The sequence below is a fragment of the Pectinophora gossypiella genome, chromosome 14, assembly GCF_024362695.1.
Source record: "Pectinophora gossypiella chromosome 14, ilPecGoss1.1, whole genome shotgun sequence".
NCBI lineage: Eukaryota > Metazoa > Arthropoda > Insecta > Lepidoptera > Gelechiidae > Pectinophora > Pectinophora gossypiella.
In genome coordinates, this window is record NC_065417.1 from 11,394,879 (window position 1) to 11,412,992 (window position 18,114).

Here is an 18,114-nt window from a genome sequence, read left to right on the forward strand (position 1 = left end):
TTATTTCAAGCTTCATTTCGGCGGAGCTTGCCTTGGTTGGTTGCACGTCGAAGCTTTCCTTTGTGCGGCGCGCATGTGGATGTGCCGCGCCTCTCCTTTTGTCAACACACCGGATAAGGCCCGGTGAAGGTCTGCGAGGTTGACCGGTGGACGTGCAGCCCGCCAGCTGCGTAACAGTTGGCCCGCTGCGCCGCCATCGTCCAGCACGCCCTGGCCTGAGCCGGCCTCAACTCATCACCTGTACAGTATTCCGGAACGCCTCAGGTAGGCCTGATAGTCGGAGGTCCTCGAGTAAGTGAGGTGCCTACTAGGAGGACGGAAAGATATTTTAAAACCTAGTGCTATCTTATGGTCATGTCACAGAATGATACTTTACCTAATGGCCCACTTCTCAATAATTAAATTCTATTCTATTGGAATTACAAAGATCTACCGTTTCAGTGGCGCCCTTCTTGGTGAAATTGTCGCTTTGTACAACCATTTAGTATATAAGTGGTGTTGGCATAAACTTTAAGAATAAAAATTTTGTGAAAACAGTGTATTTTTTATTATTAAAAGTGATGGGATTTTGTGTGAATTGTTTGTGTTTTGTTTGCATCTAGGTTAAGTTGTGTCTGTCTTAGTATAAGTAAGGTTCTAGGCCTCCTACAGAGACCTAACCTAAATACTTATTTTATTGCAATAAGTTTAACCCAATTCTAGGGCTTATTGTCAATTTTTAAAACTACATTTGTGTTTTCATTTTATTTAACCATTATGTAAACTACAGGTTAAAACATATTTTGAACATTAATTTGATGCTTACTAGCAAATTTTTTTATGAGTATTGAGCTTTTTGTTAAGATTTGGACTACTAATATCCATAATAATAGGTATATTTTTTTTACTATTTGTAAACATAAATGATAAAAACAAACAAATTTACCATTTAATTTTTAAATGAATTAATATTACTTTCATAAAACATATAAAGGTAGTTTTTTATTAATGCATTTATAACAGGACATTAAATAAAAATTGATACTCTGTAACTTTCCTTCATCATCATATTGTTAGTTGTGCCGCTGCTTGGCAAGCATTTTTCTTACTTGGTTTTTTGGAATAATTTTAGATCTGTCTTTTAAAAAACAACTTTATTGAGTAATATTTAGTAGTCAACTTGCTTTACAATCTTATATATTACAACTTAAAAATAAACATTTACTTCATAGTAAACATAACCTAAAACAAAATTTATATAAAACACTGTTGTTTCTTTTATTATTTTGAAAGTTAATTACAGGAATAAACTAAGAATTGATGTTGTGTGATAATAACAGTTATTTGGTCTATATTTAATGAAAATATTGTACATATTCTAGAAAATAAGTTTTGGAGGCAGACGGGTACATTTTGATATAAATTTACTTAGTTAACTTCAGAACTCTTTTCAAACTTGAAATTATAACTAAGACACAACCATGGATATCCAAACTGTTTGTTTACAATCACTGCTCTGTGATGAGTTGGTTTATGGAGTGAGTATTCGTGCTGAAGCACCAGCTGATACTGTTCTCAAAATGAAGAAACAGCTTAGGGAGTTGATCACAGGTTTCTCTCCGGATGAAATACTGGACGATGAGCGGAAGCCACAGGCCGAATTCCCAATTATCACCGAAAAGCTGAAGGAGCTGCAGGCAAAGATTGATACTGCAGTGAAGTCTAGGGAACGTCATCACCTTATGCGTGCTAGGGCTTTGTATAATCATCTTCATCACCGTCTTGAGCGTGTAGTATGCACGGAGTCTGTCGATAGGGACATCCAATCGAAGCAGATTGGGAATCTTAAAGCTTGCGGTCACTCATTGGAGAATTTTTCCTTTTCATGGTTAGCATTCAATAACATTTAGATAAAAATTTTTTGGGGTTACTTGTGTCATTAGGACCTAGTAACAATCTATTTATAACAAACACGAATTGTTTATGTGGTTAACACGTTCAGCGCCAAGGGGTGTTTTGAGAAAATATCGTGAACCACTCTTTTTTTTTTTCTTGCGTATTTAACTTCCCTTGGTAGTTAATTATTATGGGGACTTGACCCCCCCCTTCCCCCATGTACCCTACCCCCTTTTTTTGTATGTGTATCATAAAAGATACACTGGCCCTGGAATACGTCACACCTGCAAAACAAACTCCTGGGCCAAATGTATCCTTTATGATACACTTTACTAGTTAGTGGAATGATTGTGCATGTTTTTGAATTATTTTTTTTATAAGAAAAATAAATAAATAAAGCAGTTAAATTTAATTGTTTCTTGAAATAAACGATGTTAACGTACAATTAAAGTAATAGAAGTTGATCTCTGTCTTTATAATTATAATAAAAAGTACAAAAAAAAGTTGTTTCATTTTTGTTACATAATTTTCTAAGTATGACTGATATTTACACCCCAGTAACATGGAACGATTTGTGAGGGCCAAGGCTTTCTAAAACCCATACAAATTGTTCGCTCTAATGTATCACGCTTAATACATTGGCCTCTGAAGTTGCCCACTCACCGTGTATCACCAAAGATACATTGGCCTGTGGCAAAACTACCATGATGTATCACTGGTGATACACGTGGCGCTCAATGTGTTAAAGACTATTAATTGAGTCTTTTGATTTTAAAATAACTACAATTACCAATAGATGTTTTATGTTTAATGTTTTTTTTTTTAGTGTGTTTATGGTGCGCTAATAAGGCCCATACACACTAGCGTCTGCAACGCAGCGTTTTTATGAACGCTCAACTTAGCGTTTCATATTTTTATGATTTTATGGGCGGTTATAGCCAACTATTTAATATAGTTTTTTATGTTGCTCGTGACAACATTTTTTTTAGGCTTTATAGTAGCCATTTATTAGAAAACCATTTAAATAGGAAACCTCATTAGGTTGACTATTTTTATTTGTTTTTCGACGGAGCGGGTAGTGACTCCTTAAATAAGCCTCTAGCAACTGTTATTTTGTTTTGTTTTTTGTCTTTGTCTTTAGAATTGGGGTATCGAGTGACACTATGAGAGTCGTCAGCTCATCAGGGGTATGATTGTGGGTAACATCCAGTGAAATGGATACTGGGTGCTACTATATGAAAGAAGTGAAAGGTGATTAACGAAAGGCGAAGAATAACAGGTCGGGGTAATTGTTGTGCTTAGGGTTGTGCTGTTTATATGTTGGTTTGTGCTTCGTTACGTTTTTTTTATAAATTGTTTAGTTGTCTTGTCTTTTGTGGCAGATTTTTTTTTAAATCATTAAAATTTAGACTGGTTGTGCGCTCCAGGCTCTATGGCTGAGGGCAGCCGTGTTTCTCACCCAGTTCGAAACCTCTCGTGGGTAGGGGGGTATTGTAACGAAGCATTTCGGACCAACGAGCCTTGTAGCGACATCTTGTGGTTTCTGACGATATAACGTTGTTTTTATATTTTACCCGCAGGAAATCACAGATGGCGCTGCAGGGTTATCGATGGGCCCGAACATTTTAATAATTTTCTTTTGTTCTAAATTATTATATTAAATTATCTGCAACATTTATTTAAAGATTTATTTTGGATATATTTGGATCAAACAAGTCGATCGATTGTTGTCGTTGATTCGGCGAATTTATGGTTTGGTAGATTTTTTCTAGTTTGGCAACTTTGTTCGTGGTTCTTGTGTCAGACTGACAGCTGGCTGAGCTGAGAGACAGGTTATGGAAAGTGGGGACGTCGCGAGAGCGCCGGAGACTCCACTGCCGTAACAATAATGTGGGCAAATTAAAAGCCACGATTTATCGGCGACATCAAGAGCCGATGTCTCGATTTAAATAAACAACTTAACCGAGATGGTGAGTCCTCGCAATTCTTCGTGCATATTTTTGCACCAACTTTGTGATAACCTCGAGGTCCTTGTTTTCAGCAACATCACTGAAATCCCATCGCCTAAGGTCCAGTGGGTGGGATTAGGTTTCATCCGAGCGATGCCCAACTATCCCGGATGAACCTGTAAGTTATTTTCTTTGTTTTACACTCGTGAGTTGCCTTGCCACGCTGTCAGCTGAACCACATGCTAATCATTGCCATTCCTTGTTGCAGATGGGGTTTTGTTTTCTTTAAGTTTTTAAAATTTTAAAGTTTTTGAGTTTTAAAGTTTTGAGTTTTTGTTGTTGTTTTTGTTTTTCTTTAAGTTTTTAACGTTTTGAAGTTTTAACGTTTTTGCAAGTTTTTAACGTCGAACGTTTTGCAAGTTTTAATCTAAGAAGAAGTTTATGATTGGATCAGACTATTTCAACGAATTTTGTGAATGAAGATTGCTACTGTTTTCTTCTGCGTTTGCAAGTTATTTCAAGCTTCATTTCGGCGGAGCTTGCCTTGGTTGGTTGCACGTCGAAGCTTTCCTTTGTGCGGCGCGCATGTGGATGTGCCGCGCCTCTCCTTTTGTCAACACACCGGATAAGGCCCGGTGAAGGTCTGCGAGGTTGACCGGTGGACGTGCAGCCCGCCAGCTGCGTAACAGTTGGCCCGCTGCGCCGCCATCGTCCAGCACGCCCTGGCCTGAGCCGGCCTCAACTCATCACCTGTACAGTATTCCGGAACGCCTCAGGTAGGCCTGATAGTCGGAGGTCCTCGAGTAAGTGAGGTGCCTACAGGTGTACGGACAGTGTTTTTAAATATAGTGATATCCCATGGTTGTTACGGAGTGACAATTAACCTGACGGACCAAAGCGCGACCTGTCAGTAGTATGTTATTGGGCATTCTAGACCATCGAAGTGAAGGGATTCGCAAAAATGTTATTGGGCATTCTAGACCATCGAAGTGAAGGGATTCGCGAAAATGTTATTGGGCATTCTAGACCATCTTCGTTCAGTCGGATCGCTCGAGCGCCAACGCGCTATCGCGCGCGCTCTCGCGGATCCCTTCACTTCGATGGTCTAGAATGCCCAATAACATTTTCGCGAATCCCTTCACTTCGATGGTCTAGAATGCCCAAGAACATTTTCGCGAATCCCTTCACTTCGATGGTCTAGAAATACCCAATAACATCGAGTGTGGTTCTTAATATTACGATCAATCGGTTAGCAACTACAACACTCACCAGTATAGCACGAGTCGATTTCATATCACATTTTTTTGAGTCTAGATTTTTGTCCTGGCTTTCTAGACCACTTTATCGTTAAAACACAAAACTTCACTTCGTTCGCTTGCGCTCACTCCGTTCCGTGTGGGGTTTTAACAATAAACTCGTCTAGAATGTTCAATTCACAAATTGAAAGTAGGTATATTCACACAACAATAAACTGTTTTAAAATAATTATCTAATCGACAACGCAAAACAGTATTTATTAATCCTTGTATTACCACCGTTTGTGGTTGTCACAATTTCGAATTAGAATGCTCATAACCTACGAGACGGCATATCACATAAATATTTAAGTTTAAATAACATTGCGTCAAGAAATACATTTCATTGCTGTAAAAGCTATAACACGCAATAGACAAATTGTCATCGCTTTATACTTATAATGAAATTTGTGAAACAGAAACATGCTTTGAAACTACCTGAAATCTGTCCTATATCGAGCTCTGACACTCGACGTCATGGAAAACTATTGCCGAATACAATAAGGTGCATTATTTGTGGGCCATCTAATTGCGGCAAAACTAATTTAATGATTGGACTTTTATTGCATAAAAATGGTCTTCGTTATAGAAATTTATATGTATATTCCAAGTCTCTTTGTCAACCAAAGTATGAATATTTAGAAAATGTGTTAAAAATGGTACCGGGTGTATCATTTTATAAATTTCATGAAAAAGATGAAGTTCTAAGCCCGCAGGAGGCTCGTTCGAATTCTATAATTATATTCGACGACGTCGCCTGTGAAAATCAAAACAACATGCGGGATTATTTTGCTATGGGGAGACATAGAAATATAGATAGCTTTTATTTAAATCAGACCTATACTAAGATTCCTAAACAACTTGTTAGAGATAATTCAAATTTGATAGTATTATTTAAACAGGACGATATCAATCTAAAACATGTATACGATGAACATGTAGGCACAGACATGTCGTGGGCACAATTTAGAGAAATGTGTTCAAAGGTATGGAGTAACAACTATAATTATGTAGTTATAAATAAAGATTGTGGAAAAAATGAAGGGGGGTACAGGAAGATGTTTGATACATTTATAGTTTTTGACTAAACTGAAAATTATGTTGTCTATCTCAAGTATGATTAGCGTTATTGATTTATGATTTTGTTTCATTTAACGGTTTTCTAGTAAAACAACGAAATTTGAAAAACACATTTTATTTATTAAGTTCATAAAACTGTTTAAAGTACAATAGATAAAAAAAATATATTTTGAAATAACCGTTACCATATTAACTATTTCTACTATATACATTAAATGTTTCCATAGCTTGTAGTACTCTGACATTAGTCAGAGACTTTATTTGCGATGGAATTTACTGTGTTGTGAATACACGAAAATGCGATTCCAACATATTTATGAAATAATCGCATGTTACATATAAATACAAGTACTGTAATTACACAATGTCTTTGAAATATTGTTAATTAATTTTTCAGTCTGTCCCAATATATCATCATAACTATCTTTTACCACATATTGGGCTTTCACTAAAACATCACTTTTTTCTTGATTTTCACTTGTATTTGAAGCACCTAAATCCAGTATACTGATTTTAATTAACTTGGTGGCTTTCTCCGCGTTCCGATTTTGCACAAATGAAGATGACTGCTTCCATTTTCCGCATTTAACTTTAGATTTAATTATCTTCCTCTTCTTCTTCTTATCACTTTTCAGCTTTTGACTCTTGTTATCATGAGGCGCCGTCGATTTTGTGGTAGTCGCTTGAACAGGATACCTTTCATCGAAGTCAGCAAGCGGATCTTGCGCGTAAGGGTAGAATAAATCATCTTCGTTAACGTTTGTTAAATTATTCGACATGTTCTGAAACAATAAAACGTATTACATTAATTTATGTATAAAATAAAATACAAACATTTGATTTTATTTATAAAATAAACCACAGTACTTACCAAAGTACTTAGCAGGCATCGCTTTTAGTGCTACACCTTCGAAATTATGATGATGATTTTTAACCGTCAACGGTGTCTACGTCTTTCTCCACGAGTAACTGAAAATACAATGACAGATTAGACTATACCCCTCAACACATATAAAATAAAGTAATAGGTAGTTTATGCACACAATAACACAATAAACGAATATTACCTGTTCATACTTATTTAAGCTACAAGTTTCAACTTGTTCACCCAGCTCCTTTGACATCAGGTAACACGAGTACAGCGCGGATGCCAGCACTCGATCTTCTTTATCATACGCGCCGTATATACTTCTCACTTATTTTGATCTGTCCGTGTTCGAATCAAGTTTTTTCCTGTAAGTCAAATTCATTAGCAGATTGCTTCATGTCTCTATACAATTTGCTGTCCTGTCATCCAATACCAGATTGGCTCAACGATCTCCAGAATTATGACATAAAGTGATAATATAATTTGAGACTCACAAAGTACCATACGAAAATATCAGAAATTCTATCCAGATTGGCGCGAGTCGTCATTGAATTCAAGAACAGCTTCGGTCCTATCATTTAATACCAGATTGGCTCAACGATCTCTAGAATTATGACATAAAGTGATAATATAATTAAGACTCACAAAGTGCCATACGAAAATATCAGAAATTCTATCCAGATTGGCGCGAGTCGTCATTGAATTCAAGAACAGCTTCGGTCCTGTCATTTAATACCAGATTGGCTCAACGATCTCTAGAATTATGACATAAAGTGATAATATAATTGAGACTCACAAAGTGCCATACGAAAATATCAGAAATTCTATCCAGATTGGCGCGAGTCGTCATTGAATTCAGGAACAGCTTCGGTTCTGTCATTCAATACCAGATTGGCTCAACGATCTCTAGAATTATGATATAAAGTGATAATATAATTTGAGACCCACAAAGTACCATACGAAAATATCAGAAATTCTATCCAGATTGGCGCGAGTCGTCATTGAATTCAAGAACAGCTTCGGTCCCGTCATTCAATACCAGATTGGCTCAACGATCTCTAGAATTATGATATAAAGTGACGATACAATGTATAACCCAAAAATTACCACAAGGATGTCAGAAATTCTATCCAGATTGGCGCGAGTCGTCATTGAATTCAAGAACAGCTTCGGTCCTGTCATTCAATACCAGATTGGCTCAACGATCTCTAGAATTATGATATAAAGTGACGATACAATGTATGACCCAAAAATTACCACAAGGATGTCAGAAATTCTATCCAGATTGGCGCGAGTCGTCATTAAATCCAAGAACAGCTTCGGTCCTGTCATTCAATGCCATATTGGCTCAACGATCTCTAGAATTAGACATAAAAATGACGATACAATGTGTGACCCAAAAATTACCACATGGGTGTTAGAAATTCTATCCAGATTGGCGCGAGTCGTCATTAAATTCAAGAACAGCTTCGATTCTGTCATTCAATGCCAGATTGGCTCAACGATCTCTAGAATTAGACATAAAAGTGATGATACAATATGTGACCCAAAAATTACCACATGGGTGTCAGAAATTCTGTCCAAATTGGCGTGAGTCGTAATTAGATTCAAGGACAGCAAATTGTAATAACATAATGAATTTGACTTACATGATATAATTCCCATAGCGGAAGCTTTTTCCTAATAGTGTGATCAATTAATTTAACTATTTATAAAAGATCTAGCTCACTTGTCATGCCCGGTCAAGGCAAAAATCTATACTGAATTACATTACACATTGCACAGATTGTGCCTCGTATGCATTGAGGAATGTGGGCTATACTATACCATATATTATATCAATCAGGTATCCTCTGACTCGTGGGAAACTTTTTAATAAACAACTAGTTTCAGTTACTGACTTCGCTTGATAAATTATTTTTATTGCAGGGTACAGGTTTACCTACAATACATTATGAAGAAGGTGAACAAGTTTTCACTTTTGATTCATCATGCAGAATCAATGCTTTGCGTTTACTCAAATATTGTTATGTTTTTGTTCAACTGTAATGATGATGGTGATTATAACGTTCGACTTACTGTTCGATTCAAAGCAGGTTGAAATAAGGTTAATATTATTTAAAATATCAGTATTGAAACGTTGCACTCCTTGTTCAGTACAACTTAGGTACCTACCTAATGTACAACTAGATCGTGATTACATAATCATCACAACCAATATGCAGGTATATTCATGATATTCCTCTTCGTAAGATTATCGTTTATATTCAATGTACATAATGTAGTCAGAAAAAAAAAATGTATGTAGAGAATCGAACTTGTAACATATACCTACATTGAACATCAAACTCTTAACCACTGAGCCATCGTCGTACTGCGTCATCGGAAATAGGTGTAAGTTTACGTCTGTGTAATAAATACCTAATTAATATGAATATGCGGTGTATCATTTTACAAAGTGTTGCGACTAACTCGTTTGTTCGTGAGAATAGCAACTAAGCATTTTAGCGATGACTACGCGTCCAAAATGCTAAAATTTGAAATATGCAATGCATAATCCGTTATTGTCTTGCATTTAAGGTTTTATTTTGCATAATTCAGTTTTGCACGGATTTGTATTGTTTTTCTATAAAATAGGAAAAATCATTAAACTTTACTCATTCCTTTGATCGATTCCCAATTGTCCACAATTGTGGTATCCTCATCCGTGTTATTTTCATCTTCAGTGCTTTTCTTCAAGAAAGTTTGTTAAAATGTTAGTAAGTATTTACATTTACTTTTAGTTCATGTATTGTGTTGGAGTTTTTTACATAATAAATTTACACAACATTTTAAATACCATATACCTAACCGATTTCTTAATTTTCAGGTCTAACTACGAATATTCATCCGATTCGGACTCCCAACTGCCGCTGGCGCCTACGCCTGCGCCGAAAGTGTTGAAAAAGAAGCCTGCGAGCAAGAGGAAGCCGGCGGAGTCGACCCCAACGCCTACTAGGTAAGATTAACATGATTATCTTTAATCTTGTGTGCTTTTGAGAGAAGTTAATAGTGAGACAGTCGTGCCCATCAGTGGAACATTAAATAGGTACTTTAATATCTATCACTTTACTTTTATTTTATTCGAGATAATTTTACGCTATTTGCAAATACAACTTACATATCCCCTATCTCTACCCTTTTGAGATACATGCAGAATTATATGTTATGTTATGTATCTTGATTAATAGTAACAAAAGTAATATAAAATAATGTAATGGGTATAATGAGCGTTCTAATTGGAAATCGTAGCGCACGGCGGTAACACTTGCATCGTTTCAATATAAACATTATTGTTACAGTTCTAAAAAGAAGTCGCGGTCGAGTGCCAACGACGAGGCAGGCGCGACCGCAACGTATTCATCGAGGTATGTAACAAAACCTAATTTTCTACATATTTTGTCTACATTATTAATTTTATAAATAGGAAAGATTTGATTGTCAAATTGTGTATTTGGATCGAATAGACTCCGAAACTTACTGGATCGATTTGAAAAATTCTTTCACCATTAGAATCTTACATTATTTCTGATGAACATAGGCTACTCGTATACCTATGTATTTTGTCCACCCGAGCACCCGTGCGACGCCGGGGCGGACAGCTGGTTCAATAATTGTGTAGATATCTTTATTACACTCCATAATTCATTATACACATTACGAACAATATTATTATGATGAACATAGTTCAAAATAAGGTGACGAAGACGTTTGTGCAGCTATTCCTTTGTTCCTTTAAACCTATATAAATTATTACTTATTCGTATTTTTCGGTTTCCAGTACTGGCCCTGGAGGACTCTTCGGGTTTGAGACGGGAGCAACTTCGGGGACGTCGAAGTCTGCAGTGCTGCAGACTTATTTGACCAGCCGCGTCCCCAACGGTCGAGTGCGCCGGGAGCTCGTCAACCAGTCTGGCGAGTACTATATAGAGTTCCGGGTGTATAACACCGAGAAAGCTGTTGCCTCTAAACCAGATCAGCGGTGGAAAGAGGCTGAAGTTACTCTTAAAGTAAAGTTAGATCGGGGGACTCCGCAGTGGGAGAAAATACAATCGTTTATGCAGCGGATTCATAATTTATTTGAAGATTGTGAGCCCGTCTTCATAAGCGAATAGTAATAAGTACCTACTACTCAGGTACTTATTACAACCTTTTCTCTCACTGCTGCTGTTCATTGATATAACTTCACTTTAAGATACTTTCCACTGCATTTTCAACCAAATACCTATGAAATTATAATTGTAAATCATACATTCATTGTGTATATTGCAATTTTATGTCGTTAGCGTATGAAAGGCGAGGCATTTTCTTTGTATATTTAAAGTATACTTATCAAAAATGGTGTTTTGTACAGTTTGTAAAGTCTCTGTAGATCGTGTTCATTGGGTGGGGCATTTACGAAGCACTAACCATAAAAATAATAATATTTCTCCTTTTAGCGACGGGATTGAATTAATTGAGTCCGCATTTCGTAACCGAATAGCTTCATACAGAATATTATCACCAGATTTGGATGGTCATAATTCTTTAGATCGGTTTCTTGATGATATAAAAAATAAAATCAAAACATTAATTGATTTGTCTCTCAAGGAAAATGACTGTATAAAACTCAATTTTGAACATTTTGCTGTTTTTCTTTTAGTAAAAAATGATTCTCAGGAAATAAAGTCTTTTGGAACTAAAAATTATACTCTCTATCAAAATTATGACTTTGATAGTTTAATGAACAAAGTGAAAATTAGTTTGATGAGAAAAAAATGTGAATTTCAAGAACGTGATAGTGGTTGGACCTTCTTACATAATTCCCATTTAGAATTGAATATTAATAAATATCAACCATTAAGAGGGTCAGGTCACATTGATTTGCCTGCACCAATCAAAGCCAGAAAAGCGTGTGTAAACATAAAAAACGAAGACAGTTTTTGCTTTTTGTGGTCAGTTACAGCTGCTTTATACCCAGTTAAATCTCATCCTGATAGAGTATCGTCATATCCTAATTTCAAAGACGTTTTAAATGTAGAGGATATATCGTTTCCAGTTACTTTTTCAGACATAGCTAAATTTGAAATTAACAACCCTCAAATATGTATTTTTGTTTACGGTTTAAAAGATAATAATACAGTTATCGGCCCTCTTTACAAATCTGAACCATTAAATAAAAAAGTAATTCATCTACTGTACCTACAGGAAGGTAATATGTCACATTACTGTTTAATCAAGGATTTACCGCGACTAGTTAGAAGTCAAATTTCTAAACATCATGGTAAATTGTATTTTTGCGAACATTGTTTGTTATTTTTCAACTCGACCGATCAGTTAAGTTCTCATAGTTGTGGAGGTGTAGCTACTAAATTACCCCCAAAAGGGTCATTTATAGAGTTCAAAAATTATAACAGAAAACAAAATGTTCCTTTTGTTGTTTATGCAGATTTTGAGTCAATGCTCGTACCCTACGAGACTTGTGAAAATGATCCTATCAAGTCAAGCACAGTGACTCATCAGCAGCACGTGCCCGTAGCTTTTGCTTATCATCTTGTTTGTACTGTAGATGAACGATATAATCACATTACATCGTACCGAGGACAAGATTGTGTTGACAAATTTGTTGATTCAATTTGCAACGATGCAAAAAGGATAAGCGCAGTATTAAGTAATAGTGTACCTATGGTTTTTACAGAAAGTGATGCGTTAAACTTTGAAAATGCCGAAACTTGTCACATATGCGAGCGTTTATTGGTTATGGATAAAGTTAGAGACCATTGTCACATAACTGGTAAATACCGCGGTGCGGCTCACAGTCAATGTAATTTGAACTTTCAAGTGCCCAAATTCTTACCTGTTTTCTTTCATAATCTTTCAGGTTATGACTGTCATCTTTTTATTAAGGAGCTTGCTAAAGTTCCTGGACCCATCAAGGTCATACCTAAAACCAAAGAAAATTATATTTCTTTCACGAAATTTGTGTCTATATCCGATACCGATAGCTTTCAGATACGATTTGTAGATTCCTTTAAGTTTTTGGGAACTAGCTTAGAAAAACTAACCCCGACTTTAAAAAACGATGAATTTAGATACTTAAAATCTTACTATCCCGATGAAAAACACTTTAATTTGCTTACTCGAAAGGGCGTATACCCTTACGATTATATGTGTAACTGGGAACGATATAAAGAAAAGTGTTTGCCTCCCAAAGACTGTTTTTACAATTCTCTTACCAATGAACCGATCTCAGATGAGGATTATGAGCACGCTCAATCAGTGTGGTTAAAATTTTCATTAACCAATATGGGTGAATATACTGATTTGTACTTGATAACAGATGTACTTTTGTTGACAGATATCTATGAAAATTTTCGACTTACATGTAAACAATATTACCAACTCGATCCTGCATTCTATCTTACGGCTCCGAGTCTATCATTTGATGCAATGCTCCTTAAAACAGGCGTTCGTTTAGAACTTGTAACTGATTTAGAAATTTACCGTATGATACAGCAAGGTATACGCGGTGGCGTTTGCATGTGTTCTAAACGACATGTTAAAGCAAATCATAAATATCTGGAAACATTTGATCCATCTCACCCAAGTTCATATATTGTTTACTTTGACTGTAACAATTTATATGGATACAGTATGTGCCAAACATTACCACATTCAAACTTCAGATTTGTGAACGATTCTGAATTAAAAACTTTAGAGTCGAATATTTTAAATATTATGGATGACTCTGAAAATGGTTTTATTCTTGAGGTGGACTTATCGTACCCTTCACATTTACATGATGAACATAATGATTTTCCATTTTGTCCTGAAAAAATTATTTCACCCAGAGGAAAATCGAAAAAATTAATACCTAATTTGTATGATAAATACAATTATATTATTCATTACGTACATCTAAAAAAATGCTTAGAACATGGCTTGGTGTTGAAAAAGATTCATAGAGCTATAACATTTAATCAAAGTAACTTTTTAAAAAAATACATAGATCTCAACACCCAACTTCGCCAGAAAGCACAGTCTACTTTTGAACAAGATTTTTTTAAATTATTAAACAACAGCATATTTGGAAAAACTTTGGAGAACACAGAACAACGAGTAGATGTACGATTGGTTAATAAGTGGTCAGACAAAAATAATCTAACTAAAAAATGTACTGGCGCAGAGACCTTAATAGCAAGTCCCAATTTCCATAGTGCTTCAATTTTCTCTGAGAATTTGGTAGCTATACAGATGAAACATTCACAGATTGTGCTTGACAAACCAATTTATATTGGTTTTGCTGTACTTGAACTCTCAAAAAGTCATATGTACGATTTCCATTACTCAAAAATAAAACCATTTTATGGAAACCGCATTAAGTTGTGCTATACCGATACTGATAGCTTCGTATATAATGTGCATACAGATGACATTTACCAAGATTTGAAGACTAACTTCTTAAAATATTTTGACACAAGCAATTACAACCCAAAAAATGAATTTGGTTTACCTATTGTTAATAAAAAGATTCCTGGTTTATTCAAGGACGAAATGGGTGGACAAATAATTAGAGAGTTTGTAGGATTAAGGTCAAAGCTTTACTGTATTAAAACCTTAAACAAAACAATAAAAAAGGCGAAGGGTACCAAAAAAAATGTAATTAATGGTTTGAGCGTATCAGACTATAAACATGTGTTATACAATGGTGATGTTGTTTACAAAAAAAATATTCTATTTAAATCAATTAAACATGAAATTTTCACTCAAAAAGTGAATAAAATAGCTCTTTCTAGCAACGATGATAAGCGATTGTTAGAATCTGACAAAGTGACTACCCTTGCTTGGGGTCATAAATCAATTTTTGGCTGTACTGCTTAAGGTGATTCTTTCAAGGTCAATTGTTCTTCGCAGTGGGAGGAATTGCAGTCGTTTATGTAGCAAATTCATAATCTATTCGAAGATTGCAAGCTCGTTTTTAAGAGAGAAAAGTAAAAATACCTATGTAACAATTACCCCTGAAAGAATCATCCTTAAAACTCTTTGTTTGTAAATACTTAGGTTAGTGTACTTTATGTTGTAAGTAGGTACCTATAAACATAAAAATATAATACAAGATGATGACGATTGTTATATAAAAAGTTAGCAGCAGTGGAGAAAATAAATAAGAATATGATATACATAATAGTTTCATTTATTCATACCTACCAAACCACCAGACAGGTAACTTAGGCCTTCGTCACACTTGATGGAAATTAAGTCGTGGATCTTCCGCAACGGAACGCCGATACAAATATTTGTACTTATAAAAATTACAAATAGCAGGCACACACAGGCAGGTTATTTACCGCAACGGAAGTTCGGCGTCGGAATTTCCGCCAAGTGTGGCGAAGGTCTTACTGTTTCAACGAGTACCGACATGTTGGATACCTAAGTATACTATATTGTCTTGCACAATCATTGAAATTAATCACCCTAGATTCAAAATTTATAGGATAAAAAGTAGCCTATGCGTTAATGCGGTAGCTATGTGATATATCTAGCTACCAAATTTCATCCGTTCAGCTCTTTAGGGGTTTCGCATTTATAACATTAGTGTGATGAAATAAGTACTTAGATAAATACTTCCTTTAATTATAATCGCTAGTCTCCATTTTTCATGTTTAAACTTGTTAACGTGAAATACAACGCAACAATGAAAACCTAAGCGATTTTGAGTGTGCACGTGCGGTAACATCAGAAGGCGCATATGTGCGGGGCAACGCGGTTGTTAAAACCCCACACGGAACGGAGTGAACGCAAGCGAACGAAGTGAAGTTTTGTGTTTTAACGATAAAGTGGTCTAGAAAGCCAGGACAAAAATCTAGACTCAAAAAAATGTGATATGAAATCGACTCGTGCTATACTGGTGAGTGTTGTAGTTGCTAACCGATTGATCGTAATATTAAGAACCACACTCGATGTTATTGGGTATTTCTAGACCATCGAAGTGAAGGGATTTGCGAAAATGTTCTTGGGCATTCTATACGTAGACCATCGAAGTGAAGGGATCCGCGAGAGCGCGCGCGATAGCGCGTTGGCGCTCGAGCGTTTCTCGAGTGTTTTAACGATAAAGTGGTCTAGAAAGCCAGGACAAAAATCTAGACTCAAAAAAATGTGATATGAAATCGACTCGTGCTATACTGGTGAGTGTTGTAGTTGCTAACCGATTGATCGTAATATTAAGAACCACACTCGATGTTATTGGGTATTTCTAGACCATCGAAGTGAAGGGATTTGCGAAAATGTTCTTGGGCATTCTATACGTAGACCATCGAAGTGAAGGGATCCGCGAGAGCGCGCGCGATAGCGCGTTGGCGCTCGAGCGTTTCTCGAGTGTTTTAACGATAAAGTGGTCTAGAAAGCCAGGACAAAAATCTAGACTCAAAAAAATGTGATATGAAATCGACTCGTGCTATACTGGTGAGTGTTGTAGTTGCTAACCGATTGATCGTAATATTAAGAACCACACTCGATGTTATTGGGTATTTCTAGACCATCGAAGTGAAGGGATTTGCGAAAATGTTCTTGGGCATTCTATACGTAGACCATCGAAGTGAAGGGATCCGCGAGAGCGCGCGCGATAGCGCGTTGGCGCTCGAGCGTTTCTCGAGTGTTTTAACGATAAAGTGGTCTAGAAAGCCAGGACAAAAATCTAGACTCAAAAAAATGTGATATGAAATCGACTCGTGCTATACTGGTGAGTGTTGTAGTTGCTAACCGATTGATCGTAATATTAAGAACCACACTCGATGTTATTGGGTATTTCTAGACCATCGAAGTGAAGGGATTTGCGAAAATGTTCTTGGGCATTCTAGACCATCGAAGTGAAGGGATCCGCGAGAGCGCGCGCGAGCGCGTTGGCGCTCGAGCGTTTCTCGAGTGTTTTAACGATAAAGTGGTCTAGAAAGCCAGGACAAAAATCTAGACTCAAAAAAATGTGATATGAAATCGACTCGTGCTATACTGGTGAGTGTTGTAGTTGCTAACCGATTGATCGTAATATTAAGAACCACACTCGATGTTATTGGGTATTTCTAGACCATCGAAGTGAAGGGATTCGCGAAAATGTTCTTGGGCATTCTAGACCATCGAAGTGAAGGGATTCGCGAAAATGTTATTGGGCATTCTAGACCATCGAAGTGAAGGGATCCGCGAGAGCGCGCGCGATAGCGCGTTGGCGCTCGAGCGATCCGACTGAACGAAGATGGTCTAGAATGCCCAATAACATTTTCGCGAATCCCTTCACTTCGATGGTCTAGAATGCCCAATAACATTTTTGCGAATCCCTTCACTTCGATGGTCTAGAATGCCCAATAACATACTACTCCTGTCTCCCTCCATAGGGTTTTTACCTACCTATGGATAATAAAATCTGTATATTTTAGAATATACATTGTACAAATTCAAGGGAGTTTTCTTTGTCTCATGCTCACCGGTCTATAACATCTAGCTGTGCCCTTCAGGTAAACACCACTTTATAAATTTTCTGAAACATAGCTGTATTTTCATAACACCGATTTCCTCTTTACACTACCTTCCTATAAGGTAAGCAAAAATCTTTTGTTTCAGTTTCATGTTTGTTCTTTGCTGTCTATTTATAGGTTGTAGGTCTTATGTCGCCTTGTAGTGTGAACCAAGTAAGCGCCATTTTGAAAATCACTATCGGGTGTGATTTATGTGTTAAACCTCGCAATAGCCAAGCTAATTTCAATCCAAGAAAAAAATGTGGTGTCCATTTTGTACGCGGATTGTCATCATCATCATCATTATATATCAGCCGTACGACGCCCACTGCTGGGCATAGGCCTCCCTCAAGGATCTCCACGACGATCGGTCCTGCGCTGCCCGCATCCAGCGGTTTACCGCGACCTTCACCAGATCGTCGGTCCACCTTGTAGCGGGCCTGCTTGAGCCACTGAGCGTCGTCCGACACGTGAATTGTAATTATTTGTAATTTATTGAAAGAAATCAAGGTTTTGTTGAAGAA

General features: G+C 36.5%; 2 protein-coding genes across 3 annotated transcripts in view; one reads left to right on the plus strand and one right to left on the minus strand.

The window, feature by feature from the left end:
* The window catches only part of LOC126372820 (brain protein I3-like), a 503,203-nt gene that overhangs the window by 459,009 nt on the left and 26,080 nt on the right, over positions 1-18,114 (minus strand). The gene's annotated exons all lie outside the window — the stretch shown is intronic.
* Positions 9,023-13,005, plus strand: LOC126372812 (uncharacterized). 2 transcript variants are annotated; one of them, XM_050018716.1, is made up of 4 exons: positions 9,023-9,822; positions 9,937-10,065; positions 10,409-10,474; positions 10,888-13,005. In XM_050018716.1, coding segments are annotated over exons 1-4 (531 nt in total). In that variant the 5' UTR covers positions 9,023-9,820; the 3' UTR covers positions 11,222-13,005. The 2 variants fall into 2 exon arrangements, with proteins under 2 accessions (XP_049874673.1, XP_049874671.1); XM_050018714.1 differs by having other exon boundaries at positions 9,023-10,065.

Coding starts and splice junctions, on each gene's coding strand:
- LOC126372812 (XM_050018714.1), top strand. CDS start 9,854: ATGTATTGTGTTGGAGTTTTTTACATAATAAATTTACACAACATTTTA. Junction 10,066..10,408: donor TCGACCCCAACGCCTACTAG/GTAAGATTAACA, acceptor TTATTGTTACAG/TTCTAAAAAGAAGTCGCGGT. Junction 10,475..10,887: donor ACCGCAACGTATTCATCGAG/GTATGTAACAAA, acceptor TTCGGTTTCCAG/TACTGGCCCTGGAGGACTCT.